The sequence below is a fragment of the Myotis daubentonii genome, chromosome 4, assembly GCF_963259705.1.
Source record: "Myotis daubentonii chromosome 4, mMyoDau2.1, whole genome shotgun sequence".
NCBI classification, from domain to species: domain Eukaryota; kingdom Metazoa; phylum Chordata; class Mammalia; order Chiroptera; family Vespertilionidae; genus Myotis; species Myotis daubentonii.
The window spans coordinates 35520726-35531035 of record NC_081843.1 but is presented as its reverse complement, the minus strand read 5'-3'; the positions used below and the strand labels follow the sequence as shown (position 1 = coordinate 35531035).

General features: G+C 56.5%; 2 protein-coding genes across 3 annotated transcripts in view; one reads left to right on the top strand and one right to left on the bottom strand.

Moving 5' to 3' along the window:
• Positions 1–237: 237 nt before the first annotated feature.
• Positions 238–6511, top strand: AP1S1 (adaptor related protein complex 1 subunit sigma 1). Its single transcript, XM_059693588.1, has 5 exons — positions 238–376; positions 2668–2846; positions 3455–3563; positions 4169–4306; positions 5580–6511. The coding sequence occupies exons 1-5, from the start codon at positions 374–376 to the stop codon at positions 5625–5627; spliced, it is 477 nt and encodes a 158-aa protein (XP_059549571.1). The 5' UTR covers positions 238–373; the 3' UTR covers positions 5628–6511.
• Positions 6512–7460: 949 nt separating this feature from the next.
• Positions 7461–10310, bottom strand: part of VGF (VGF nerve growth factor inducible) — a 4703-nt gene continuing 1853 nt past the window's right edge. For both annotated transcript variants that reach the window (XM_059693586.1, XM_059693587.1), the window contains 2 exons: positions 10232–10310; positions 7461–9757 (listed from right to left, as the gene is read on the bottom strand). The exon at positions 10232–10310 is cut by the window's right edge. In XM_059693586.1, coding sequence (XP_059549569.1) covers positions 7878–9737 — 1860 coding nt within the window. In that variant the 5' untranslated portion in view covers positions 9738–9757; positions 10232–10310 and the 3' untranslated portion in view covers positions 7461–7877. The remainder of the gene's footprint in view (positions 9758–10231) is intronic.

Genomic DNA, 10310 nt, shown 5'->3' with positions numbered 1-10310 from the left:
CAGACTCCAATGATCCTCCCATTCACCTCGCACCCCTTTTCCCGCCCTTTTCCCCCAAGGTTACAAAGCACGAGGACCTCGTTGTCTTTTTCCCCCATCCTCCAAGCAGCCCACAGGACAGTCTTGTTACCATGACAACATAGCTGCTCAAAGCTGAAGCCAAAGGACCTGGTTGCCATGGCTTCCGCTTCTCCTCCTCCATCCCCGCCCGCGCGCCCCGCGGCGTTGGCGCCTGCGCGGTACTCACCGCGAAGGGGCGGGGCGGGGCCGGGCTTCCAGCGGGAGGGGGAGGAAGAAGAGAAAGGATCAGAAAGGGAGTGGAGCTGGCACCTACGGCGGCCGGATAGGGACTCGCCAAGACGGAGACTGCAGGATGGTAGGTTGTGCGAAGAGGGAGGGGAGGGGGACGGAGGGCCGTGGGCTGTACCTGCGGGGGTCCTTGGGGGCCGCCCTCGGTGAGAGCCACTCTTTCTTCCTCCGGTCCCCAGAGGACCTCAGTTTCCTGGACGGGTGGGCGAGCCGGCCTGGGAGCAAGAGCAGCTGGAAATGGCTTTAGGTAGAAGGGGCGGGCAGAGGGCGCCTTAGTAGGGCGAAAGGGGGTTGATTTAGGGGGCGACGGGACTGTCCCAAGCCAGGGGGAGCGCGCGGGTCGCGGTCCAAGGGGTCCCGACCACTGCCGCAGGGTAGTCGCCCGAGGGATAGGGGCGCGAGGGCTTGTGGGCGGAGGGAGGCGGCGGGGGCGCGGGTCACACTCCGTCCCGGTGCAGCGCGAGAGGAGCGCCGGCCGCGCGGTGAGAGCGTGTGCGAGGGGATCGCTTCCGGGTCCCAGGAGAGGCCGTCCTGCCTGGGTGGCCCACCCGGCTCGCCGAGAGGCTGAGTGCGGCGGGTCGAGCAAGTGGGCAAGAGGTCTTGCTCTGGGGGACCCGGGCCTTGGCACCCGGCTCCGCAGCTCTTCGCTCTCCGCCCCCGACCCCGTTCTCCTTCCGGAACCCAGGCCTTCCGTCTTCCTGCTCCCCCTCCACCCCGTCTTAGACGTGCGCGGCTCCCTGGCGCTCCTCGGTTGCCTGCCCACCACGCTAGCGGCGCTTCCCCTTCCTCACCACCAACCCCCTTTGTGGTCCTCAGCCTACTGAACAGTGTTAAACGAGAGCTGTTCCACGCATCCAGGGATTCCAGCCCTGGTAAAGTCCGCGGAGAGAGCTGCAGGGAGAAGGCGAGAACTCCAGGCTGGGACTGACGCCTTGGACCCGGGTAGCTGGGGCACACCGGGTGTGCACCCGCAGGGCTCTGCACTCCTCCCCACCCTACCCGGCCTGAGCCCTGTGCCACACATTCCCTTGGAGAGCCACCTGGATGGCAGTGTTCTAACTGAAAAATTGAAAGGGAAATCGGTCACCTGATATCTGCGAAGGAGTGGGCATGTAAAGGGAGGCATCAAGAAAGGAAGAAGTGAGGAGCCCTGGCCCGGTGGCTCAGTGGGTTGGAGCGTTGTCCCCATACACTGAAAGGTTGCCAGTTCGATTCCAGGTCAGGGCACATATGGGAGGCAACAGGTCAATATTCTCTCTCTAAAACCAATTTTTAAAAAAAACACGAAAAACAGCCATGACCGGTTTGGCTCCGTGGATAGAGCGTGCGGACTGAAGGGTCCCAGGTTCAATTCCGGTCAAGGGCATGTACCTTGGTTGCAGGCACATCCCCAGTGGGAGGTGTGCAGGAGGCAGCTGATCGAGGTTTCTCTCTCATCGATGTTTCTAACTCTCTATCTCTCTCCCTTTCTCTCTGTAAAAAAACAATAACATATATTTTTTAAAAATAAATAAAAAATATAAAAGCCCCATCTTTCTTAACAAAACAAAAACATATCCTAGGGTGAGGATTGAAAAGAGAGAGGCATATCAATGGCCAAATGCCTGAATGGCTGAGGAGAGAGGAGGCTGGAACTTGGAGGGGGAGGCGTCTCAATACCATGTGCTGACATGAAGGATACCTAGGCATAGGACTGGCGCGGGAAAACCGTGTGTTAGGGACCTCTTTAAGGGTGAATGGCTAGGGTGGGGTGGGAAATTGAGGTAGCTTCTCCAGGGACAAAATACCTGGTTTCGGTGTGGTTGTGAATAGGAGCATGGAAGAAAGTGGACAGAACCTCTGACATCAGCTATGGGTTGGTTGTCACTGTGCTAGGTACTTTCCTTTCCTTTAGGAAATGGTTTGGAAACAGGCAGTCAGAGAAAAATAATAGTTATACCTAATGTGTTACAGTGTTTACCTTGTGCCAGGCACTGTTGCATATATCAACTCATTTAATCCCTCCTAACAACTCTGTAAGGTAAGTACTTTTATTAATCTGTTTCACAGACCAGGAAACATAAAGTAATTGCCCAAAGCAACTTACTCAACTAGTAAAGCCAGGATTTGAATCCAAATAACAGACAGACTCAGAAGCTCTGACACCGCCCCCCCCAGAAGGAAAGACACCAGCTGGTGGGAATACCCAGAGTTGAGAGCAAGAGCTGATTATTTGAAGAAAGTAGAAGCTGTGAGTGGAGAAGAGTTAGATGAGTTTGGGGCTGTATGTTTGTGGAGGAAAGAAACTCAGAGAACCAAATCTCTGACCCTCAGCTCTGCCTCTCATTCCCCCATCCCTACCCCCTGCCTTTTCCCCAGATGCGATTCATGCTGCTGTTCAGCCGGCAGGGAAAGCTGAGACTGCAAAAATGGTACCTGGCCACATCAGACAAGGAGAGAAAGAAGATGGTTCGGGAGCTCATGCAGGTTGTTCTGGCTCGCAAGCCCAAAATGTGCAGTTTCCTGGAGTGGAGAGACCTCAAAGTTGTCTATAAGAGGTGACTCCCCACCTACTTTCAGACTTGCCTGAGTTCTGCGTGGTTGGGGCTTGGCAGTGGGTTTAAATGGCTGAGTAATAAGCAGTCCCTGGGTCAGAGAGAACTGGGGACTAAGGACGTCTCGAGGGCAGTGATGGACAGCTTTCTTTCCTTTCTACATTCACCTTGAAGAAATTCTTGTTCCCCACTTAGTTTTGCTCTAGTCACACACATACTTCTGTCCCAAGGGCCCTATCTTGTCCAATACACGTGTCCCTTGCTGTCTCAGTCATAAATGGTAAATCCTGTGCCACTTTTCCCAACACACACCCACACCACCACTTCTAGTTCCTTCTCTGAGGAGGTGAAATTATTTGGCTCACGGTTTTGCTGAGTCACACTGAGCAGGTCAGAGAGCAAGAGGAGGAAAGAGTTTGGTTGTTGCCTGTTTGTGAGAGGCATTAAGAGGCTGAGCGAGTAACTATTTATATACCCTGGGGCCACCCCACCTTTGTCCCGAAGCCACACAGACCCGGGGCTGGAAATAAGGAGAAATGAGAGGTTTGAGCCCAGAGTCCTGGAGCAGGCAATAGCCCTTTCAGCTATCTCTCATGTGCCCCTCTCCTCAGATATGCCAGCCTCTACTTCTGCTGCGCCATCGAGGGCCAAGACAATGAGCTCATCACCCTGGAACTGATCCACCGATATGTGGAACTCCTGGACAAATACTTTGGCAGCGTAAGTCACCCTCCCTGTTTCCATACTCAGCAATCCCCTCTTCCCTCCGAACTCGGGGGTCCTTGGAATCTGCGCTGGGATGCTGGGGAGCGGTGAAGTGGGAGCAGTGAGAATGGTAAATAAGCTCCCTCTTTAGCCATGCCCCTTAATCAGTCTGGGGGAGGGGGTAGAGACCAGAATCTGCCTCTTAATCAATCCATCTACAGCTCAGCTCAGACTTCTCACAAAAGGACAAAAGTCATATTCCGATTTTATCAGCAGTTCCTGATATTGACGCCTCCTTCCCTGCCCCACAGAATTTAGGGAAGGAGGCTAGCCCAGTGCTGGGAACAATGTCACAGACTCTGGGGTCAAGGCAACAAAAGCCACGGTCAAGAGCAACTAATATTTTATGATCAGGGAGAAAGAGGCAAGAGAAGGAGAAGGAAAACCTGATCCAAGTACTTACTAAGACCTAGGGGTCAGGAGGACGTAGACCGGGGCAGGAACCTAAGGTTGGGGGGTAGTCATGAAGAAGATGAGGAGACATATTGAGAACCGAGGTGGGGCGTGTGGGGTGGGAATGCACTTCATTACTCTACTCTGCCTTTCCCCCCTCTTCTCAGGTGTGCGAGCTGGACATCATCTTTAATTTTGAGAAGGCTTACTTCATCTTGGATGAGTTCTTGATGGGGGGTGATGTCCAGGACACCTCCAAGAAGAGTGTGCTAAAGGCTATTGAGCAGGCTGACCTGCTGCAGGAGGTATGGGCCTGGGACAGTGAAGAGGAGGAAGAGTATCACGGTAGAAGTTGCCCTCCCTCCCCTGGACACCCCGCCCGCCTGCCACATCTGCCCCCTTCCCACTACCACCAAAGGGCCCCCCTCCCTGTGGTGTCTGGTCCCCCGCACCTGTTTGGCCAGCTTACCCTCAAGCCCTGGTTGCATGTGGTGGGAGGTGGGGGTGGCAGACACCTGTGCCAATTCTCTCCTTCCAGAAGGACTCAGGGTGTCTCACCGCAGGCAAATCTCCTTTGTCCCTTGCTTCTCTTGGCATATAAGGGTTGCTCAGAGAATTGGAGAAAGAGCAAATGGTAGATAATGCTTTTCTTCCCTGGTGTCTCCCCCCACCCACCTTTTTTTACACACACATACTCAAAATGAGCCTCTGATTTTCAGAAGCAAAAAACTGTTGGTGTACAGGTCACCTCGCTGTTGTTTCACCCTGCTATCTGGTGTCCCTGCCCTCACCCCATTACTGCTTGCCCCCTCTCTGCTGTGCCACTGCTGAGACTTGGTGCAGGAAGATGAGTCACCGGAATCTGCAGTGACAAACAAGCTGGCATGAGCTGGCTATGAGGAAGGGGTGCGATAGGGGGCTCATCTCTGCAATAGGAGAAAGAGCAGAATTGAACCTGCCACCTTACTGGTACAGGTTCCCTTTCATACACACACACACACACACACACACGCACACGCACACGCACGCACACTAGCACACACATCCCCTGGCACATACACCCCTGTTACTAGTGCTCTGCTCAGACCCCAATGACTCATCTCTCTGCGGTCTAGTTCACCTTACCTCAGAGACCTGATGCCAACCTCTTACTCCCCCACAACCCTGAAAAGAAAGACCTAACCATTTGCCACCCCCACAGCCCTCAGAAACGTTTCCCATCCTCGAGTCGCAGCTTCACTCCCTTTCGCTCAGATACAAAGCTGGGCCCCCTGCTCACCAACCTGGTCCTTGGTTCTCTGGGAGGGAGGGGTGGACTCAACCTGGACCCCCTCCTTGCCACAGTTGGCTCTGGGAGGTAGTCCTAGGGGGCTGGGAAACTCCCCTGAAGGGTCCCCAGCTGTTCTGCCTTGAGCTCACATTGGCTTTTCTCTCTCTCCCCCCTTCCCCGTTTCTCTGTGTGCTTCCTCCACTCTGCCTCCATCCTTGTGGTGCTGTTGTCTTGCCCACCCACCTCCCCCATTCCCTGTCGGCCTCTCCTGCTGTCTCTGCGTCACCCTCTGTTTGTCTCTGCCTCAGGAGGATGAGTCGCCACGCAGTGTGTTGGAGGAGATGGGTCTGGCATAGCCCCCACCCAGGCCGCATGGAGATGTGGGGAGCTGGTGAAGAGGCAGGGCACAAGTGGCCCTTTTCTTGGTGGGACTCGGCTGTCCCTCCTCTGCTGTCTCACCTTCTTTTGGAGTGAGCTGTAGGCTCAGGACCCTCAAACAGTCCCTTCCTCCACCCCCTACCTCCTGTTTCCCCTTTTCCTACTGAAGGTTTTTGGAGCTGGGAGGCAGGAAAATATGACCAAGACCCAAGATGGGGGTGCTATTTGGCTTTCATTCCCTGCCTTTGAAGAACTATTACTCCAAATTTCCTTTCCTCCCTTATAATTGTAAATATATAAATATGTCAGGTTAAAGGGAAAAGGTTTTCAGGGCTCTTCTCGTCTCCCTGCCCCATATCCTACCTCCACCCCTCCTACCCCTGCAGCCAGCCAGGGCAGCTTCTCTGCCTGGGAAGGGGGCATCTGTAGTGACTGGGTCATCCTTTCCCCTCATCTGCACCCTCCCTTCTTCTTGGCTGCAGTAGGGCCTCTGTCCAGTGCTGGGGGAGGAACAGCATAGTTCATTTTTTTCTGACCTTGCCACTTTGAGGGAGGGAGGGTTGGGGGAAGGGCAGGCTTCATAGGAGACTGGGCCCTATCTCTCCTTCACTCCATATTCGGGGTGAGGCAGAAACTAAGGGGGTGGTGGGGTGGGCAAGTGTCTGACTTTATTTCCTTTCCTCTGAAATAAAAGGAAAAGCATTTCTGGACTTCGCCTGCCTGAGGCTCTGTGAAAGAAGATAGGGCTGCTGGGATCAGTTAGGAGGGGAAGGGAACACTGCATTTGCCTCTTCCCCAGAAAGGGGTTGCCAGATTAGAGCCAGAAATAAAAAATAAAATAAAACACACAGTTCAGTTTGTATGATAACAAATAATTTTTGTTGTTGTTAATCCCCACCAGAGAATATCTTCCCATTGATTTTTAGAGAGAATGAGAGAGAGGGAGGGGGAGAATCATTGCTGTGTCTCACATTGATTGGTTGCCTCCCCAACTCGGGATTGAACCTGAGACCCTTTGGTGCACAATTGATGATCCAACCACTGAGTAACACTGGCCAGGACAATGAATAATTTTTAAGGTTAAGTGTATCCTATGCAAATGTATCCATTGCTTATCTGAAATGCAAATTTAACTGAGTGTCCTGTATTTTATCTGACACCCCCTACCAAAAATATATTTGCTAGCTCATTGCCTCTGCAACCAGCTCGCTCCCTGAGCTGTCTTCAGCCAGGGAGGAGAAACTTCCTGGGACTTGGTTTCACTCCTCTAAGATTTCGTTGTGGGAGACTTCATTTGCCTGGTTTCGTTTTATTTAGGAAGGAGACTCCCTAGTTCAAGGGTATATTCTACCTCCTATGCTTAGAAAAGGGTTGAGAAGTGGCTAAAACCAGAATGTTTCTTTGGCTGCCAACCGTCCCGTCCCCATATTTATTGTGAAGCATGTAGGGCCAGGGAATTTAGGGAGCAGTTAAGGGAGGTGTGCCTGATTTGGAACAGGGTCTGTGGGGAGCCACCAGTACTGCCGGTGTGGCCCCTCAGAGTCACAAGAAGAGCCCAGAGCTGTGGCTCCTTATCTACTTTTTGCATCTCTCTGCCAGGCCCTGGGAACCCATGACTTTAACCACCATTTAGGGTTTCCAAATGGATGTGAGCCAATTCTACCCCCAAATACAGTTTTAAACGGGTTGGTGCCATTCAACCCCCCCCTTTTAAGCTGGAAGAGATGGGTGTTGTGGCTGGCGTTTCCCTCACCGCCCCTTTGGAAGGACCGCACAGGCCCAAGGGGACGGGTGAATAACCGAGAACAAAGTCCTAATAAAATAGTCACTTTTATTTCTTAGCAAAACTATTTCCTCCGTGAGGGGTATTTACAAGAGAGAAGGGAAAGAAGGTAAATTCACAGCGATTTGGAGAGGCTTGTGGGAGGCCCCAAGGGCAGGAGACAGACACAAATGGAACTGGGCAACTAGGTGGGAGCAGCGGGAGGGAGCTCGCACAGACCATCCGCTCGCCTGCGCTGGCCCTGGGACAGCCATGAGCGAGTTTGGGGAGTTCGGGCTTTGGACCCAGGAAGAGGTGTGACAGGTCCTCCGCGCTGCCCGGGGGCGAGGCGGGGCGGGGGCCGAGGGCGGGGCGGGGACGCATGCAAATACCCAGGGGGGACAGGAGCGACACGGAGGGGGGCGGGGGGACCACGCGCAGAGGTGGCGCACGGAGGCGAGACCGGTCATGGGCGTTGGAGCAGCACGTGCTCGATGTAATTCTCCAGCTCCTCCTGCTCCTGCAGCCGGCGCTCCTCCGCCTCTGCCTCCGCCTGCGCGCGCCGTGCCTGGGCCTCCCCGCCGGGATAGTGGCGCGAAGGCTGCAGGGCGTGGTGGTAGTGGCGGCGGCGCGAGGCAGCAGGAGGCTGCAGCGTCCGCGGCCGGATGTAGTTGGGAAAAGGGTGGTAGGGCCCCGGGGGAAATACCTCGTCCTCCTCCCGATCCCAAGGCGGGAGCACCTCGTTCCAATCCCGCAGCTGGTCTCCAGCAGGGGCGGGGGCGGGGGCGAGGGGCGGGGGCTGCGGGGAGCGGACGTGGGTGGGCACGGGGGCAGCCCGTGGGGGAGGCACAGGCTCGGGAGGGGCGTTCTTCTTCCGCTTCCGCTTCTCCTCCACCTCCTCGATGATGCTGACCACGTCATCCGCTGGCAGGTGGAGTTTGGTGGACAGCTCAATGAGGCTATCGATGGTCTGTGGGTCCATCTCTTCGTCGTCGTCTTCCTCCTCTCCTCCCACCTCGGCCCGCTCGGCGTCCTGCCGACGGTGGCCAGGCATCTCCTCCTGGGACCGCTTGTCCTCGGCGGCGGCTTCCCCGTCCTCCTCCTCCTCCGCGAACAGTAACGCGTTCTGCCGCGCCCTCTCCGCCTCCTCCGCCTCCGCCTCCGCCTCCGCCGCCTCCTCGTCCTCTTCCCCCACCCTCTCCTCACCGCCGCGTCTCTCCTGCTCCACCTCCTCCTCCTCCCTCTCGCTCTCTCGCTCCTTCTCCGGCTGCAGCCCCCGACCCCCCAGGCTGCGTTGCCGGGCCCCACCCTGTAGCAAATACTGGAGTAGCAGGTCCGAAGCCAGGTCCGCCAGCCGCTCTTCTTGCGCCGCGGCCTGCCGGGTGGCCTCCGCCTGCCGCCTCCCTGCCTCTACCTGAGCCAGCCCTTGCTGTAGAAGGCGCTCCCCCGCCTCGGAGCCGCTCAGGAGTGAGCTCTCCGGCCGGCGCGCCTTGGGGAAGGGGGTGCCCAGGCTTTGGTACGCCTTGGACAGGGGTGCCAATGCGTCGCCTAGGTGTGTTTTGGGGGAAGGCACTTTTTCCCCGAACTGGTGGGCTTCGGGAAGGGGGCGGCTCTCGGGCATCTGAACCTGGAATTGCTGGGGAGCTGGGGGTGGCAGGGGCGCGCGCTCCGGGACACGCGCCTGGAACTCTCCCCAGGAAGCGCGCCACACGCGCTCGGGCCCGGGGCTCTCCAGGTTGACTCGGGTCAGCGTGTGCGTGCGAGTTTCCGTCTCTGCGGCTGCGGTCTCCTGCTGGCGCTTGGCGCTGCTCGGACTGAAATCTCTCAGTTCCTGGAGCAGGGCAGCCAGCGCCTCAAGCTCCTCGGAGGGGTCGCTCGCCTCGGGACCGTTCTCCTGAGTCTGAGGGCGAGGCGGGGCCGCGGGCGCATGAGTCTCTGGCGCTGGGAGGCTGTGGGTCTGGCTTCTCACGGTCTCAGTTAACAGAGCTTCTGCTGCTTCTTCCGCTGGCTTCAGTTGGGAGCCGCCTGGCGCCGGGGGCGAGGCCGGGCGGTCAAGTGCCTGTAACAGCACCGCGGCCAGCGCCCGGGGATCCACACCCTGGAAAAGCTCTCCCTCGTCCTGCGGCTCTGAATTTCGAGCGGCTCGGACCTCTGGGGTGCGACCATCCTTCAGCCCGGGCACTGCATCCCCAGCTACGGATTCTTTATGCTCAGAGCTGAGGGGAGGTGACTGTGCCTCAAGGCGCCCGGGGGGCGCTCCTCCCAGCCCCTTAATCAGTAGAAGGAAGCAGAAGAGGGCGGAAACTGGCAACCTGAGCGATTTCATGACCAGGGGACTGTCGGAGACTGAAAAATAGGAGGGGTGGAAAGAAAGAAAGGATTTCTTTAAGAATTTTCTGATCTCTGATTCTACATTCCTTTCCCCCACCTTTAATCAGGGTTTCCCCTAACCTTTCCCAGAAGAGGGACCTTTAGGCGCAAAGAAGAAAGATGTGCCGATCTCTGAAGTCGTGTAAATGGGAAAATGCCCACAACCTTCGCACCCACGGTGCCTCCTCGCCCCCTTCTCTGAGCTATCTCGGTGCCCGCGCCCACGTACTAAGCAGTGAGGATAAGGGGGAAATCTCTGCTCCCTCCCCACAGGACACTCTGAATGGTGCGTGGGCGACTTCAGCAGCAAGAAAAAAGCGGCGACTCCCCACTTACCAGAGACCTTTACGGGGGGCTCCCCGATGCGTTTTCAACACGCCCATCTAGGAGAGAACCCTCCCTCACACCCACCGTTGCCAGGGGTTGAGGGACAGACAGCGGAGTATTTACCAGCTGGTGTCACGACGCAGGAGGTGGAGAGGAGGGTCGAGGCGGGGTGGGGACAGGGAAGGTCGGAACGCTTCCGTCT

Excerpts from the sequence above, each read along its gene's own strand:
- AP1S1 (XM_059693588.1), top strand. Across the intron at positions 2,847-3,454 it reads CTCAAAGTTGTCTATAAGAG|ATATGCCAGCCTCTACTTCT; the intron begins GTGACTCCCCAC and ends CCCTCTCCTCAG. Across the intron at positions 3,564-4,168 it reads TGGACAAATACTTTGGCAGC|GTGTGCGAGCTGGACATCAT; the intron begins GTAAGTCACCCT and ends CCCTCTTCTCAG.